The 17,307-nt window shown below is 44.1% G+C and overlaps 1 protein-coding gene across 2 annotated transcripts; it reads left to right on the plus strand.

The window, feature by feature from the left end:
* Positions 1-1,099: 1,099 nt before the first annotated feature.
* LOC112220731 lies at positions 1,100-14,058 on the plus strand. 2 transcript variants are annotated; one of them, XM_042302886.1, is made up of 8 exons: positions 1,100-1,270; positions 1,553-1,832; positions 1,989-2,067; positions 2,191-2,275; positions 7,302-7,345; positions 7,456-7,534; positions 13,012-13,285; positions 13,615-14,058. In XM_042302886.1, the coding sequence occupies exons 2-8, from the start codon at positions 1,562-1,564 to the stop codon at positions 13,698-13,700; spliced, it is 918 nt and encodes a 305-aa protein (XP_042158820.1). In that variant the 5' UTR covers positions 1,100-1,270; positions 1,553-1,561; the 3' UTR covers positions 13,701-14,058. The 2 variants fall into 2 exon arrangements, with proteins under 2 accessions (XP_042158820.1, XP_042158821.1); XM_042302887.1 differs by having other exon boundaries at positions 1,102-1,270; positions 1,672-1,832.
* The last annotated feature ends 3,249 nt before the right edge of the window (positions 14,059-17,307 follow it).

The following is a 17,307-nucleotide window of genomic DNA, read 5'->3' on the forward strand; positions in this document are numbered from 1 at the left end:
GCTCGGCCTCTACAGAGGGTAGTGCGTATGGTCCAGTACATCACTGGGTAAAACTGCCAGCCATCCAGGACCTCTAAAACAGGCGGTGTCAGAGGAAGGCCCTGAAAATTGTCAAAGACCTCAGCCATAGACTGTTCACTCTACTACCGCATGGCAAGCGGTGCCAGAGTGCCAAGTCTAGTACAAAAAGGCTTCTCAACAGTTTTTACCCCCAAGCCATAAGACTCCTGAACAGGTAACCAAATGGTTACCTGGACTATTTGCATTGTGTGCCTACCCCCAACCCCTCTTTTACTCTGCTGCTGCTACTCTCTGTTTATCTTATATGCATAGTCACTTTAACTATACATTAATGTACATAATACCTCAATTGGCCCAACCAACCAGTGCTCCCGCACATTGGCTAACTGGGCTATCTGCATTGTGTCCCACCACCCGCCAACCTCTCTTTTTACACTACTGCTACTCTACTGCTATTTATATATGCATAGTCACTTTAACCATACCCACATGTACATACTACCTCAATAAGCCTGACTAACCGGTGTCTGTATATAGCCCTGCTACTCTGATTTTCAAATGTCTTTTTACTGTTGTTTTATTTCTTTACTTACCTACACACACACACACACACACACTTTTTTCTCCGTACTATTGGTTGGAGCCTGTAAGTAAGCATTTCACTGTAAGGTCTATTACCTGTTGTATTCGGCACACGTGACAAATAAACTTTCATTTGATTTGACTTCATCCTTTCCCAGCCCCCTCCCACTTACAAGTAAGACAATGTGCTTGACCTGATATTTACTAGAGCAATATTCACTCTCTCTCTCCCAAGACTCTCTCTTCTTCTATCCTATAATCTCTCCTGTCTCTGCCTCTTCGACCCTACTCTCTTCCCTTTCCGCGTTCTTTGACTCTTACTGTCCCCTTTCCCCACTTTCGGTTCGACCCCCCCCTTCCTGTTCCGTGGCTGAGTGACTCACTGCATGCTCACAGAATAGGGCTGGGGGCAGCTGAGTGAAAATGGGGGAAACTAAACTTCTGGCCACTCCCCCTCTAACTTCTCCTCCTATGTATCCACTGCTAAAGCCACTTTCTGTCACTCTAAGTTTCAAGCTTCTGCTTTAAAATCTGGGAAACTTTTTTCAACTTCCTCCTCCCTAGAATCAGTGGTGAGAAGCTGCTCATACCTAGTATTAATTAACGTTTCACGTTCTAGAGGAACACAACGACTATAGGAAAAGCTAACATTTCTGTTACCAGAAGGGTAAGAATAACATAATTGTATTAAAAAAAAAAAATTGGGGGGGGGGGGTTTGCCTATCTTGGTCAGGGCAATAATAGGCTAGTTGATTAGTAGGAAAATCAACATAAGCAACAAAATAATGATTTAACAATCCACCAACAGAAATATTTCCAAGGAAGTAGATATATTTGTTCTCATAGCTTCTTTGTTGAACAGACTGTTGATGTTCAATTATCATGCTCACCGCCACAGGCTTACCTAGTACAAATAAATAGATTGTTATACTGTTCTGATTATGTTTAGTGATCTAAAATGGCGAATGTTCCCGAACTGCTGCTGCTGAGTTTTCAGCATCTGGATTCAGGCGAGCTGAAGACATTTCAGTGGTACTTAAAGGGGCATGTGTTGGATGGATTTCCTAGCATCCCAAAGAGCCAGCTGGAGAATGCCAACAGACAGGTCCCAGTGGATAAGATGGTGGAGAGTTACAGTGATGAGGGAGCTGTGCGAATCACACTGGATATCCTGAGGAAAATGAGCCTGAACAATCTCTCAGAAAATTTTGAGAAGAACTACAAAGCAGGTAATACAGAAGTTTGTAGAACTGGTTTGGAGATACCTGTATTGACTGACTGAAGAACGTTTGAAAGTGGCTTTATTAGTAGAGCTAAACCTTAGGAATATTTTATTTTAGTGCAGTGATTCTCAATAATGCTTACCATATCATGTTATTATGTAGCAATCTCTCGGAAGCGGTTATGGAAGCAGGCTGAGAGGGATGAACTGAATGAGGAGGTCCCAAGCGGCTCATATGAACTGTGAGAGAAGCTCTTTAGGTCATGTATATCATACTTTTTCTGAACTGATTGTCATTAATATAGGAGCGTGTGTTGTGGTGGTGTAGGGGAGCAGAGCAGTGATTGACTGTTTCCTGTGTCCAGGTCATCTGTGTCTGATGGGAAGCGTGGTCGTCTGATGTCTGTGACCTCTAGGCTGGGGGAAGAGCTGGAGGATCTGGGCAAGAAGGTAAGCCTAGTGCCATTTCTGAGGGGTCAAGTGTAATTCTGAATAAACCACATATCTAGATCACAGTATTCTCTGCTGACTGCTATATACATAATGCAGTGTGTGTGTGTGTGTGATGGCGCCGATAGAGATTCACTTCACTTCTAGTCCCTATGAAACTGGGCGGTATTATGTTTTTTATGTATTATTTATTACATTGTTAGCCCATAAAATCTTAAGTGTTATTCCATACAACCGGGAAGAACTATTGAATATTAGAGAGACGTCAACTTACCAGCACAACCAGCACTACGACCAGGAATACGACTTTCCCAAAGAAGATCCTTTGTCTGCACCTCCCAGGGCATTTGAACTGAATCCAGAGGCCGACCAAAAACAACCCTGCAGGAGGAGAGGGTGCCAGAGCGGTCTTCGGATGCGCGAACACCACCCACCGCTCCCGAGTATATTACTCGCTAATGTCCAGTCCCTAGTTAACAAAGTCGACGAAATCTGGGCAAGAGTTGCTTTCCAAAGAGATATCTGAGATTGTAACATACTCTGTTTCACGGAAACATGGCAAGCTGGGGACATGCTGTCGGAGTCCATACAGCCAACAGGACTTTCAGTGCATTGCGCTGACAGGAATAAACATCTCTCCAGTAAGAAGAAAGTCGGGGTGTATGTTTCATGATTAACGACTCATGGTGTAATTGTAACAACATACAGGAAGTCAAGTCCTTTTGTTCACATGGCCTAGAGTTCCTCACAATCAAATGCTGAACATATTATCTCCCAAGAGAACTCTCCTCGGTTATCGTAACAGCCATGTATATCCCCTCGCAAGCGGATATCAAGACGGCCATCAAGGAACTTCACTGGACTTCATGCAAACTTGAAACCATATATCCCGAGGCTGTATATATTGCAGCTGGGGATTTTAATAAAGCTAATTTGAGAACAAGGCTACCTAAATTCTATCAGCATATCGATTGCTGTACACGAGCAATTAACACGCTCGACTATTGCTACTCTAACTTCCGCAATGCATACAAGGCCCTCCTCCACCCTCCTTTTGGCAAATCTGACCATGACTCCATCTTGCTCCCCTCCTATAGTCAGAAACTAAAACAGGAAGCACCCGTGCTTAGATCTATACAATGCTGTTCTGACCAATTGGATTGCACGCTTGGAATCACGTGGACTGGGATATGTTCCGGGTAGCCTCAGATAATAACATTGACATATATGCTGACTTGGAGATGTTGTATAGGAGATGTTGTACCCATTGTTGTTGTGACTATTAAAACCTTCCCTAACCAGAAACTGTGGATTGATGGCAGCATTATGCTTAAAGTGCATACCATCGTGTTTAATCATGGCAAGGAGACCAATATGACCAAATACAAACAGTGTAGTTATTCCCTCCGTAAGGCAAATAAACAAGCAAAGTGTCCGTACAGAGACAAAGTGGAGTCGCATTTCAATGGCTCAAACACGAGACGTATGTGGCAGGGTCTTCAGACAATCATGGATTACAAAAAGAAAACCAGACCCATCGCGGACATCGACATCTTGCTTCCAGACAAATTAAAAAACTTCCTGCACTTTGAGGACAATGTAGTGCTACCGACGCGGCCCGCTACCAAAACCTGCGGGCTCTCCTTCTCCATTTCCGACGTGAGTAAAACATTTAAACGTGTTAACACTCGCAACGGCATCCAGACGTCATCCCTAGCCGTGTCCTCAGAGCATGCGCAGACCAGCTGGCTGGTGTGTTTACGGACATATTCAATCAATCCCTATCTCAGTCTGCTGCCCCCACATGCTTCAAGATGGCCACCATTGTTCCTGTTCCCAAGAAAGCTAAGGTAACTGAACTAAATGACTATCGCCCTGTAGCAAACACTTCTGCCATCATGAAGTGCTTTGAGAGTCTAGTCAAGAATCACATCACCTCTACCCTACCTGTCACCCTAGACCCACTTCAATTTGCTTACTGCGCCAATAGGTCCACAGATGATGCAATCGCCATCACACTGCCCTATCCCACCTGGACAAGAGGAATACCTATGTAAGAATGCTGTTCATTGACTAGAGCTAAGCATTCAACACCATTGTACCCTCCAAACTCATCATTTAAAAAAAATATATATATATTTTTTTTACTAGGCAAGTCAGTTAAGAACGAATTCTTATTTTCAATGACGGCCTAGGAACAGTGGGTTAACTGCCTGTTCAGGGGCAGAACGACAGATTTGTACCTTGTCAGCTCGGGGATTCGAACTTGCAACCTTTCGGTTACTAGTCCAACACTCTAACCACTAGGCTACCCTGCCACCCCATTAAGTTTGAGACCCTGGGTCTCAACCCTGCCCTGTGCAACTGGGTCCTGGACTTCCTGAAGGGCCGCCCCCATGTGGTGAAGGTAGGAAACAACATGTACACTCCGCTGATCCTCAACACTGGGGCCCCAAAAGGGTGTGTTCTCAGCCCCCTCCTGTACTCCCTGTTCACCCACGACTGCGTGGCCATGCACACCTCCAACTCAATCATCAAGTTTGCAGACGACACAACAGTGGTAGGCTTGATTACCAACAATGACAAGACAGCCTAAAGGGAGGAGGTGAGGGCCCTCGGAGTGTGGTGTCAGGAAAATAACCTCTCACTCAATGTCAGCAAAACAAAAGAGATGATCATTGACTTCAGGAAACAGCAAAGGGAGCACCCCCTTATCCACATCGACAGGACAGCAGTGGAGAAGGTGGAAAGTTTTAAGTTCCTCCGTGTTCATATCACCAACAAACTGAAATGGTTCACGCACACAGACAGTGTGGCGAAGAAGGCGCAACAGTGCCTCTTCAACCTCAGGAGGCTGAAAAAATGTGGCTTGTCACCGAAAACCCTCACTAATATTTACAGGTACACAATTGAGAGCCTGGTACGGCAACTGCACCGCCCACAACCACAAGGCTTTCCAGAGGGTGGTGCGGTCTGCACAACACATCACCCGGGGGCAAACTACCTGCCCTCCAGTTCACCCCGCTTCCAACCAGAAGGCGAGGTCAGTAAAAGTGCATCAAAGCTGAGAGATTGAAAAACAGCTTCTATCTCAAGGCCATCAGATTGTTAAACAGCCACATTCGCACTGGCACAGAGAGGCGGCTGCCTACCTACAGACTTGATGTCATCGGCCACATTAATAAATGGAATACTAGTAATTTTAATAATGCCACTTTAAGAATGTTTACATATCTCACATTACTCATCTCATATGTATGTATACTGTATCCGTCATTATCTATTCTTTACTATCTATTGCAGCTTAGCCGCTCTGTCACTGCTCATCCATATATTATACTTATATATTCTTACCCCGTTCCTTTGCTAGATTGTGTGTATTAGGTTTTGTTGTAGAATTTGTTAGATATTAGGTTTTGTTGTGGAATTGTTAGATATTACCTGTTAGATACTGCTGCACTGTCAGATCTAAACTCAGCAAAAAAAGGAACGTCCTCTCACTGTCAACTGCGTTAATTTTCAGCAAACTTAACATGTAAATATTTGTATGAACATAACAAGATTCAACAACTGAGACATAAACTGAACAAGTTCCACAGACATGTTACTAACAAAAATTGAATAATGTGTCCCTGAACAAAGGGGGGTCAAAATCAAAAGTAACAGTCAGTATCTGGTGTGGCCACCAGATGCATTAAGTACTGCAGTGCATATCCTCCTCATGGACTGCACCAGATTTGCAAGTTCTTGCTGTGAGATGTTACCCCACTCTTCCACTAAGGCACCTGCAAGTTCTGGGGGAAATGGCCCTAGCCCTCACCCTCTTATCCAACAGGTCCCAGACGTGCTCAATGGGATTGAGATCCGGGCTCTTCGCTGGCCATGGCAGAACACTGACATTCCCGTCTTGAAGGAAATCACGCACAGAACGAGCAGTATGGCTGGTGGCATTGTCATGCTGGAGGGTCATGTCAGGATGAGCCTGCAGGAAGTGTACAACATGAGGGAGGAGGATGTTTTCCCTGTAACGCACAGCGTTGAGATTTCCTGCAATGACAACAAGTTCAGTCCAATGATGCTGTGACACACCACCCCAGACCATGACGGACCCTCCACCTCCAAATTGATCCCGCTCCAGACTACAGGCCTCGGTGTAAGACTCATTCAATCCGACCATCACCCTGGTGAGACAAAACCGCAACTCGTAAGTGAAGAGCACTTTTGTCAGTCTTGTCTAGTCCAGTGACGGTGGGTTTGTGCCCATAGTCGACGCTGTTGCCGGTGATGTCTGCTGGGAACCTGCCTTACAACAGGCCTACAAGCCCTCAGTCCAGCCTCTCTCTGCCTATTGCGGACAGTCTGAGCACTGATGAAGGGATTGTGCGTTCCTGGTGTAACTCTGGCAATTGTTGTTGCAATCCTGTACCTGTCCCGCAGTTGTGATTTTCGGATGTACCGATCCTGTGCAGGTGTTGTTACACATGGTCTGCCACTGCGAGGACGATCAGCTATCCGCCCTGTCTCCCTGTAGCGCTGTCTTCGGCGTCTCACAGTACGTTCATTGCAATTTATTGCCCTGGCCACATCTGCAGTCCTCATGCCTCCTTGCAGCATGCCTAAGGCACGTTCACGCAGATGAGAGACCCTGGGCATCTTTCTTTTGGTGTTTTTCAGTCAGTAGAAAGGTCTCTTTAGTGTCCTAAGTTTTCATAAATGTGACCTTAATTGCCTATCGTCTGTAAATTGTTAGTGTCTTAACGACCGTTCCACAGGTGCATGTTCATTAATTGTTTATGCTTCATTGAACAAGCATGGGGAAACAGTGTTTAAACCCTTTACAATGAAGATCTGTGAAGTAATTCATATTTTTATGAATTATCTTTGAAAGACAGGGTCCTAAAAAAGTAACGTTTCTTTTTCTGCTGTGTTTAGAAGCATAAGCATTTCGCTACACTTGCAATAATATCTGCTAACCATGTGTATGTGACCAATAAACTTTGATTTGATTTTGTGTATGTGTGTGTAGACACAGGCTGAGTGGGATGAGCTGATCAGGGACTCATCTGGAATGTAAGTGTATCCGAAAATTATTTTCCTGAGCTAAGTGAAAGAAATATGGAACACAGCATTCTGAGGTGGTGTAGAGGAGAAATGTGTGACTTGACTGTTTTGGTGTCTAGGTTGGCCCCGTCTAGGGTGGAGCATAATCAACTGGAGATCACTAGGCTGAAGGAGAAGCAGAAGGAACTGATCATGAAGGTAAGACTTGGCCATGTCTGAGGTGTCAAACATAATTGTGAGTAAACCACATACAGGAAGTGCAGTATGCTGCACCGTGTGTGTGTGTGTGTGTGTGTGTGTGTGTGTGTGTGTGTGTCAGTGACGTGAGGTCGGTGGCTGGGTTGGCACTGTCTATTATCAAAGCCAGATTTACTCACAAATAAACTTTGCTGAAGCCCAAGTTCACCATACAACATATACAGTTGAAGTCAGAAGTTTACATACACCTTAGCCAAATACATTTAACTCAGTTTTTCACAATTCCTGACATTTAATCCAAGTAAAAATTCCCTGTCTTAGGTCAGTTAGAATCACCACTTTATTTTAAGAATGTGAAATGTCAGAATAATAGTAGAGAGAATTATTTATTTCAGCGTTTGTTTCTTTCATCACATTCCCAGTGGGTCAGAAGTTAACATACACTCAGTTAGTATTTGGTAGCATTGCCTTTAATGTGTTTAACTTGGGTCAAATGTTTTGGGTAGCCTTCCACAAGCTTCCCACAATACGTTGGGTGAATTTCGGCCCATCCTGACAGAGCTGGTGTAACTGATTCAGGTTTGTAGGCCTCCTTGCTTGCATTGACGTCTTTGTGATGGCCACTCCAATAGCTTGACTTTGTTGTCCTTAAGCCATTTTGCCACAACTTTGGAAGTATGCTTGGGGTCATTGTCCATTTGGAAGACCCATTTGCGACCATGCTTTAACTTCCTGACTGATGTCTTGAGATGTTGCTTCAATATATCCACATAATTTTCCAACCTCATGATGCCATTTATTTTGTAAAGTGCACCAGTCCCTCCTGTATAGCAAAGCACCCCCCCAAACATGATGCTGCCATCCCAGTGCTTCACGGTTGGGATGGTGTTCTTCAGCTTGCAAGCCTCTCCCTTTTCCTCCAAACACAACGATGGTCATTATGGCCAAACAGTTCTATTTTTTTTCATCAGACCAGAGGACATTTCATACTATTGTTTGTACAGATGAATGTGGTACCTTCAGGCATTTGGAAATTGCTCCCAAGGACAAACCAGACTTGTGGAGGTCTCCAATTTTTTTTCTGAGGTCTTGGCTGATTGCTTTTGATTTTCCCATGATGTCAAGCAAAGAGGCACTGAGTTTGAAGGTAGGCCTTAAAATACATCCACAGGTACACCTACAATTGACTCAAATTATGCCAATTAGCCTATCAGAAGCTTCTAAAGCCATGACATCATTTTATGGAAATTTCCAAGCTGTTTAAATGCAGTCAACTTAGTGTATGTACCTGTAAACTTCTGACCCACTGGAATTGTGATACAGTGAATTATAAGTGAAATAATCTCTCTGTAAACAACTGTTGGAAAAATTAATTGTGTCATGCACAAAGTAGATGTCCTAACAGACTTGCCAAAACTCTAGTTTGTTAGCAAGAAATTTGGGGAGTGATTGAAAACAAGTTGTAATGACTCCAACCTAAGTGTATGTAAACTTCCGACTTCAACTGTAGCTCCAACAACGAGTGAAATACACTTGTAGGCTATTAACTGAAATTGACAGTTTTCACTAAATGAAGGCCTAAATACTAATGTTACCAAGGTACACAAGCGATAGCCTCTAATGGCCGCATATTTTATAACATCTGACAAAATGACACTGCTCAACTCAGCTCAGTCATAAACATTACAACAAAATTGTTGAAGGTTCTAACAAAATATCCATTCAACAATCAAAATGACTGAAAAATGGTGTCATCAAAACGAAGTTCTAGCTTGATAAATCAAACACCAACATGAAAAACAAATGTTAGGTTCTGAACAATCTCAGTAAAAACTCAAATGGACAACTAGAAAAAGCTCAAACCAAGTTTATTCACCCACTGGGTCATACAGCTGCAAAGACAAAGCATGATTACATAAGCACATATATTTATAACCTTCTAATAAGTGTGGTCAATTCCTTACACAATCTCGAGACGCATTCCTCACTCCTCCCTATTTCCGCAGCCGGTCTGCCTTATCAGAGACTAACAAATGCCTTTCACCTCTCTCAGAAACCGGGAGCAGAATATGAATCTTCTGCTCTCCATAACTTTCCATATTCCTAGTTCCCATCTACCCTTCATTGACCCCAACATATACATTCCTTATACATGTAAAGTAATGAATGCGTTATAGTATGGTAACATGATCCAGTACATTTCAAGCTAGAGTCTAACACAAAGCAATGGGCACGGTATAAACAGCTGATCAGCAAATGAAAAAAACGACAGATATTAAGCAATAGATAAACCAACATAATGCATTGAAATAAAGGGCATTATCAAGGTAAACAAAGCAAACTCAACCAAACAAGGGCAAGAATTAGGATAGTAAGATAGCAAGGACAATCTTCTAGAAAGGTAGCTGAGTCCGGGGCCAGGATTCAGCAATGCTGAACTGTCACGATCATCTAATGAATTAACGGACCAAGGCGTAGCGTACGTAGAGTTCCACATGTTTATTAAATGAAACTAACAAAAACAATAAAGTGCAACGAAACGTGAAGCAAATGCAGTGCTCACAGGCATCAACACAAAAACAAGATCCCACAAAAACCCAGTGGGAAAAGGCTACCTAAATATGATTCCCAATCAGAGACAACGATAGACAGCTGCCTCTGATTGGGAGCCATACCAGGCCAACATAGAAATACAAAAACTAGAGTACCCACCCTAGTCACACCCCGTCCTAACCAAATAGAGAATAAAAGGCTCTCTAAGGTCAGGGCGTGACATGAACGGACACCCATCTACACACGGAGCATGCTTGTCTAAGATGGTGAGGAAGTTACTTTAAAGAATGACCAGGCATCCTCAACTGACGGGATGAGGTCAATATCCTTCCAGGATACCCGGGCCAGGTCGATTAGAAAGGCCTGCTCGCAGAAGTGTTTTAGGGAGCGTTTGACAGTGATGAGGGGTGGTCGTTTGACCGCGGACCCGTAGCGGATACAGGCAATGAGGCAGTGATCGCTGAGATCCTGATTGAAAACAGCAGAGGTGTATTTGGAGGGCAAATTTGTCAGGATAATGTCAATTAGGGTGCCCATGTTTACGGATTTAGGATTGTACCTGGTGGGTTCCTTGATGATTTGTGTGAGATTGAGGGCATCTAGCTTAGATTGTAGGACTGCCGGGGTGTTAAGCATATCCCAGTTTAGGTCACCTAACAGAACAAACTCTGAAGCTAGATGGGGGGCGATCAATTCACAGATGGTGTCCAGGGCACAGCTTGGAGCTGAGGAGTGTCGGTAGCAGACGGCAACAGTGAGAGACTTATTTCTGGAGAGATACATTTTTTAAATTATAAGTTTGAACTGTTTGGGTATGGACCTGGAAAGTATGACAGAACTTTGCAGGCTATCTCTGCAGTAGATTGCAATTCCTCCCCCTTTGGCAGTTCTATCTTGATGGAAAGTGTTATAGTTGGGTATGGAAATCTCAAAATTGTTGGTTGCCTTCCTAAGCCAGGATTCAGACACGGCAAGGACATCAGGGTTGGCAGAGTGTGCTAAAGCAGTGAGTAAAACAAACTTAGGGAGGAGGCGGCTTCTGATGTTGACATGCATGAAACCAAGGCTTTTTCGATCACAGAAGTCAACAAATGAGGGTGCCTGGGGACATGCAGGGCCTGGGTTTACCTCCACATCACCCGAGGAACAGAGGAGGAGTAGGATGAGGGTGCGGCTAAAGGCTATCAAAACTGGTCGTCTAGAGCGTTAGGGACAAGCAGATTTATGGGCGTGGTAGAATATATTCAGGGCATAATGTGCAGACAGGGGTATGGTGGGTTGCGGGTACAGCGGAGGTAAGCCCAGGCACTGGGTGATGATAAGACAGGTTGTATCTCTGGACATGCTGGTTATAATGGGTGAGGTCACTGTATGTGTGGGAGGTGGGACAAAGGAGGTATCAGAGGTGTGAGGAGTGGAACTAGGGGCTCCATTGTAAACTAAAACAATGATAACTAACCTGAACAACAGTATACAAGGCATATTGATATTTGAGAGAGACATACAGCAAGGCATAAAGTAATCGCAGGTCTTGATTGGGAGAGCTAGCTAAAACAACAGGTGAGACAACAACAGCTAGTCAGCTAACACAACAACAGCAGGTAAAATGGCAATGACTAGGCAGAGAGGGTCGGATTAACTACACATAGTTCGCGGCTGGGGCCGACAGATAAAACATAAATAAACAGAATGGAGTACCGGGATTAATGGACAGTCCAGCAGGCATCAGCTATGTAGCTAAGTGATCATAGTGTCCAGTGGGCAGCAGTAGATGGAACAGGGAAGCCGCCACTACGCTAGCACGCGGGCTACACGGTGTTTAAAGGTAATTACATTTACATGATTAGCTCAATCAGGTGATATTAATTACGGATAAATAATTTTATAGAATAGCATGTCTTATCAATTAATCTGGCATAGCCAAAGACACGACACAGGCCTGGGGCTTGCTATCAACAAGAGATGCACCTCCCATTCCTACTCACTCTCTCTCTCTCCTCTCAAAAAACGAATCGATTCAAAGCTGATCAATCGCTTTTAATTTGAGGATAGATATTTCTTTCTAATAAATTGTCTTCAAAATTGAGAGTGATTTTTTCGTAGTAAGGGAAATAAAGAACATAAAATGTAAAAATAGAGTATTGTGGTTTAGAGTATTGTGGTTTAAGTATTTGTTCCTTTTTTCTGTTTAGCTCACAATATACTTTGAAAGAATGCATAAAAGTGTCTGTAATATAGTAAATGTGGCAAAAACAAATGTAGAAGTTAATAAATGCATATGGAGTACCACACTATGACTCATAATACCCATAAAACCTAGTGGTCAAATTGTTCCAAATGTTTTTCCACCATTCATTTTGATAACCGTGTAAATCTCTCTAGGACAAGGTGGCTTTTATCAATATATTTGCTTGTATTTACCCCCCAAAAAAAAAAAAAACCAAAGGTGTCAGCTAGAGATGACGTGCAGGAGTTTGCAGGGATTTGTAGTTTTGCATGGTCTACTTTGATGCCAATTACCCTTTTAGAATCTGAGTGTTTGTTCATATATATATATATATATTATATGAGTATATAAAATATATAAAAGTGCAAAAATGTAAATAAAAACTGTTTTTGCTTTGTCATAATGGGGTATAGTGTGTAGCTTGATGAGGATTTTTAAAATCTATTTTAGAATAAGGCTGTAACGTAACAAAAGGTTGAAAAAATCAAGGGGTCTAAATACTTTCCGAATGCTCTGTATATTGGAGGGTGGGGTTAGCCTACCCTGACTGCACATATGTGTGTGTGTGTGTGTGTGTGTAAACATGCCTTTTTTGGTTGTGCTGTCTGCAGATTGTGCTGTTTTCAGATTTTGTATTAGTCAGATCTATTTCTATATTGTTCTTAAATGGAGGAATCCCCCTGCTCTGTTGTTTCAGGAAACCCAGCTTGTTGAGTGTATGATAGTGGTTGTTCTGCAGCGACTTAATGAAGTAAAGCTGCAGCAGTTTCAGTGGCACCTGACTAAGGGGAAGTTGGAAGTCTTCGATCCCATCCCAAAGGACCAGCTGAAGAAAGGTGACAGGAAAGACACAGTGGATAAGATGGTGGACAAGTACAGTCCTGACGGAGCTGTGGGAATCACAGTGAAGATTCTGAGAAAGATTAAGCTAAACGATCTCGCTGTTGAGTTAGAAAATAACTACAGAGAAGGTAACTAATTCAGCAGCTTGTGTTGATTGACTTAAACCCTGTGTAACATTACACCATTATGCACACACACACACACACACACACACACACACACACACACACACACACACACACACACACACACACACACACACACACACACACACACACACACACACACACACACACACACACACACACACACACATACACTGTGCTTTACTTGCAGATATCATCAGTTGTGTTGGTTGCAGCAGGGTCACGTTGCAGTTCTGTTTCCTTTTCTGTCGTTTTGGTTCCTCATGAAACACGGATGACACCAATTTCACTCCCTCTTTTTCTCTCTTTAGCTGAGGGAGCAAAAGGACATGGGGAAAGTCGATTCCTCCACTCAAACTCTGGCCACCTCTCCAACTCACCAGAAACGCCAATCTAATGTTTCTGGAAATAAGAGCTTTGGTGTAAATGTGATTTTTTTAAAAACGTTTTGTTTATTTATATTGAATAATTCTGTGTTTTACAAGACCGACGAAGAGCATTACATTTCCTCAGTTAAGAATTTAGGTGATCAAGGCAACATCTTATCACACAATCTTATGAGCTGATATGGTGTCTGTTGGACACCATTGGACATAAGCACAACATTTTTTATGAAGATGTACATACACTATTTACTAGCAGTAAAAGTGTCACATAAGTAAAAATGGGGCGGCAGGGTAGCCTAGTGGTTAGAGCGTTGGACTAGTAAGTTCAAACCCCTGAGCTGACAAGGTACAAATCTGTTGTTCTGCCCCTGAACAGGCAGTTAACCCACTGTTCCTAGGCTGTCATTCTGCCCCTGAACAGGCAGTTAACCCACTGTTCCTAGGCCATCATTGAAAGTAAGAAGTTGTTCTTAACTGACTTGCCTGGTTAAATAAAGGTAAAATACATTTTAAAAAAATGCATTATTTCTCAGTGTTTTAGAATGAGTTACTTGTTTTTTTTTGTGCCCGATGCCACCAATCATCTCTGATTCTCTGCTGGGCGCGCAATGTCAAGTGCGGAATATTTAGTGTGTCCTCATTCAAATAATCCATAGCCTATAGCCTATACGAAGTGCATGCTCGGAGAAGCACAAATTATATTTCTAAGAAAATGTACTTCCTAAATATGATAGGCTATTTTGACTGGAAATAAGTATTGATTGGCTACATTCATTTGTCTATGTCAGATGTGTGCGTACTGGTAGTGAAGTCAGGTGCAGGAGAGCAGAGATTTGGCGCACACTTTATTTAGGCAAAAGTGAAAAATGCGCAAAACAGTCACAAGAATTATGTTTAACAAAAACATCCTTCGTGAAAAATAACACGGAAAAACAAGCCAGAGCGTCAACAATACACAGGTAACACAAAAAAAATCTTACACAAAGACATGATGGGGAACAGAGGAATAAATACATGTAGAATGATTGGGGAATGAAAACCAGGTGTGCAGGGAACAAGACAAAACAAATGGATACATGAAAAATGGAGCGGCGATGCCTAGAAAGCCAGAGACGTCGACCATCGAACGCCGCCCGAACAAGGAGAGGAGCTGACTTCGGCGGAAGTCACGACAGTCTAGGCCTGTGAATCGTAGGTTACTCCTCCTGGATGTTATGCAACACTTTGCAAGTCAAGGGAACATTTTCAGACAATCTATGTGCACAAATTTGGAATTAAATGTTGATATGCTGATGGAATCGGGGCTAGTTGTCTGTCCCAGTGCCATAGATATAGGGAGTTTGACAAACCCTGTTTTATACAAGAATTCTCATTTTATTTTCATGCTAGCACCAAGAGATCAACCCGGAAGGTTGTAGGCTATAACGGATAAGGAGAGTGAGGTTGTCTGCTGTGGTCTGTGAACCCACAACCTTCCGGGCTGCAGCCCTGTGCGCTATCAAAAGTGCTATTGTAATCCTTGAAAGTACTGTTTGCTTTTAAAATAAGTAAAGGGTTCAATTGGGCTGTACACTCCTAATAACCTCAATGTCTTAATATGTATTACTGTAGTAACCACACTCAAGAAATAGTATGAATTATCCTTTTATATAATTTTCTTTCAGGAGTAAAATTATTTCAATATAATGACTTTATGGTGTGAAGTTTAACAATACAGATAATGAATCAACAATTAATTCAATCAATACAACAACAAAAAGTCCTAAGTTGTACACAAGCACAACCACGAGTTTGTCCAACGTAGTATGTTGGATTTTACTTGCAGTTCAGCAGTGATGCATTAAAGGAATTTTGCAGTCTGTTGTGGTCCTTGACGTCCACAGAGCTGTAGAGTAAACCAGTCGAATCCCACAAGGGGAGCTCCAACCAATGATTTTGTCACGCCCTGGTCTAAGTATTTTGTGTTTTTCTTCATGTATTGGGTCAGGCCAGGGTGTGGCATGGGGTTTTTGTATTGTGGTGTGTTTTGTCTTGGGGTTTTGGTGTGTATGTATTGGGATTGTAGCTAGTGGGGTTATCTAGCAAAGTCTATGGCTGTCTGGAGTGGTTCTCAATCAGAGGCAGGTGTTTATCGTTGTCTCTGATTGGGAACCATATTTAGGCAGCCATATTCTTTGAGTTTGTCGTGGGTGATTGTCCTTAGTGTCCTTGTTCCTGTCTATGTGTTAGGTTACACAAGTATAGGCTGTTTCGGTTTTCGTTACGTTTATTGTTTTTGTAGTGTTTGTTATTGATTCGTGTTTTACGTTCGTTATTAAATATGGATAGAAATCTACACGCTGCAGTTTGGTCCGACTCTCCTTCACACCTAGAAAACCGTAACAGAATCACCCACCACAAACGGACCAAGCAGCGTGTCAACAGGCAGGAGCCGCAGGAGAAGCAACAAAGGCAGCAACAGCGGCGCAATGAGGATTGGACATGGGACGATATATTGGATGGCAAGGGTTGCTACACATGGGAGGAGATCCTGGCGGGAAGGGATCGCCTTCCATGGGAACAGGTGGAGGCACTTAGGAGAGCAGAGGCAGCCGGAGAGAGGAGCCGGCGATACGAGGGAACACGATTGGCAAGGAAGCCCGGGAGTCAGCCCCAAAAATTTCTTGGGGGGGGGGGCTCACAGGGAGTATGGCTACACCAGGTAGGAGACCTGCGCAAACTCCCTGTGCCTACCGGGGGGCTAGAGAGACCGGGCAGGCACCGTGTTATGCAGTGGAGCGCACGGTGTCCCCAGTGCGGGTGCATAGCCCGGTGCGGTATATTCCAGCTCCTCGTATCGGCCGGGCTAGAGTGGGCATCGAGCCAGGTAAGGTTGGGCAGGCTCGGTGCTCAAGAGCTCCAGTGCGCCTGCACGGTCCGGTCTATCCAGTACCACCTTCACACCCCAGCCCTCCGGTAGCAGCTCCCTGCACCAGGCTTCCTGTGCGTGTCTTCGGTCCAGTACCACCAGTACCAGCACCACGCATCAGGCCTACAGTGCGCCTCGCCTCTCCTGCGCTGTCGGAGCCTTTCTCCTCTCCTGCGCTGCCGGAGTCTCCCGCCTGTTCAGCGCTGCCAGAGCCTTCCTCTACAGCGCTGCTGGAGTCTCCCGCCTGTTCAGCGCAGCCAGAGCTGCCAGCCTGCATGGAGCAGCCAGAGCTGCCAGCCTGCATGGAGAAGCCAGAGCTGCCAGCCTGCATGGAGCAGCTAGAGCTGTCAGTCTGCATGGAGCAGCCAGAGCTGTCAGTCTGCAAGGAAATGTCAGCCTGCATGGAGCAGCCAGAGCTGCCAGCCTGCATGGAGCAGCCAGAGCTGCCAGCCTGCATGGAGCAGCCTGAGCTGCCAGCCTGCATGGAGCAGCCTGAGCTGTCAGTCTGCAAGGAGCTGTCAGTCTGCATGGAGCAGCCAGAGCTGTCAGTCTGCATGGAGCAGCCAGAGCTGTCAGTCTGCATGGAGCAGCCAGAGCTGTCAGTCTGCATGGAGCTGCCAGAGATGTCAGTTTGCATGGAGCAGCCAGAGCTGTCAGTCTGCATGAAGCAGCCCGAGCTGCCAGTCTGCAAGGAGCTGCCAGTCTGCACG

This window comes from Oncorhynchus tshawytscha, linkage group LG21 (assembly GCF_018296145.1).
Source record: "Oncorhynchus tshawytscha isolate Ot180627B linkage group LG21, Otsh_v2.0, whole genome shotgun sequence".
Taxonomy (NCBI): Eukaryota; Metazoa; Chordata; class Actinopteri; order Salmoniformes; family Salmonidae; genus Oncorhynchus; species Oncorhynchus tshawytscha.

Coding starts and splice junctions, on each gene's coding strand:
- LOC112220731 (XM_042302886.1), top strand. CDS start 1,562: ATGGCGAATGTTCCCGAACTGCTGCTGCTGAGTTTTCAGCATCTGGAT. Junction 7,346..7,455: donor ATCAGGGACTCATCTGGAAT/GTAAGTGTATCC, acceptor TTTGGTGTCTAG/GTTGGCCCCGTCTAGGGTGG. Junction 7,535..13,011: donor AGAAGGAACTGATCATGAAG/GTAAGACTTGGC, acceptor CTGTTGTTTCAG/GAAACCCAGCTTGTTGAGTG.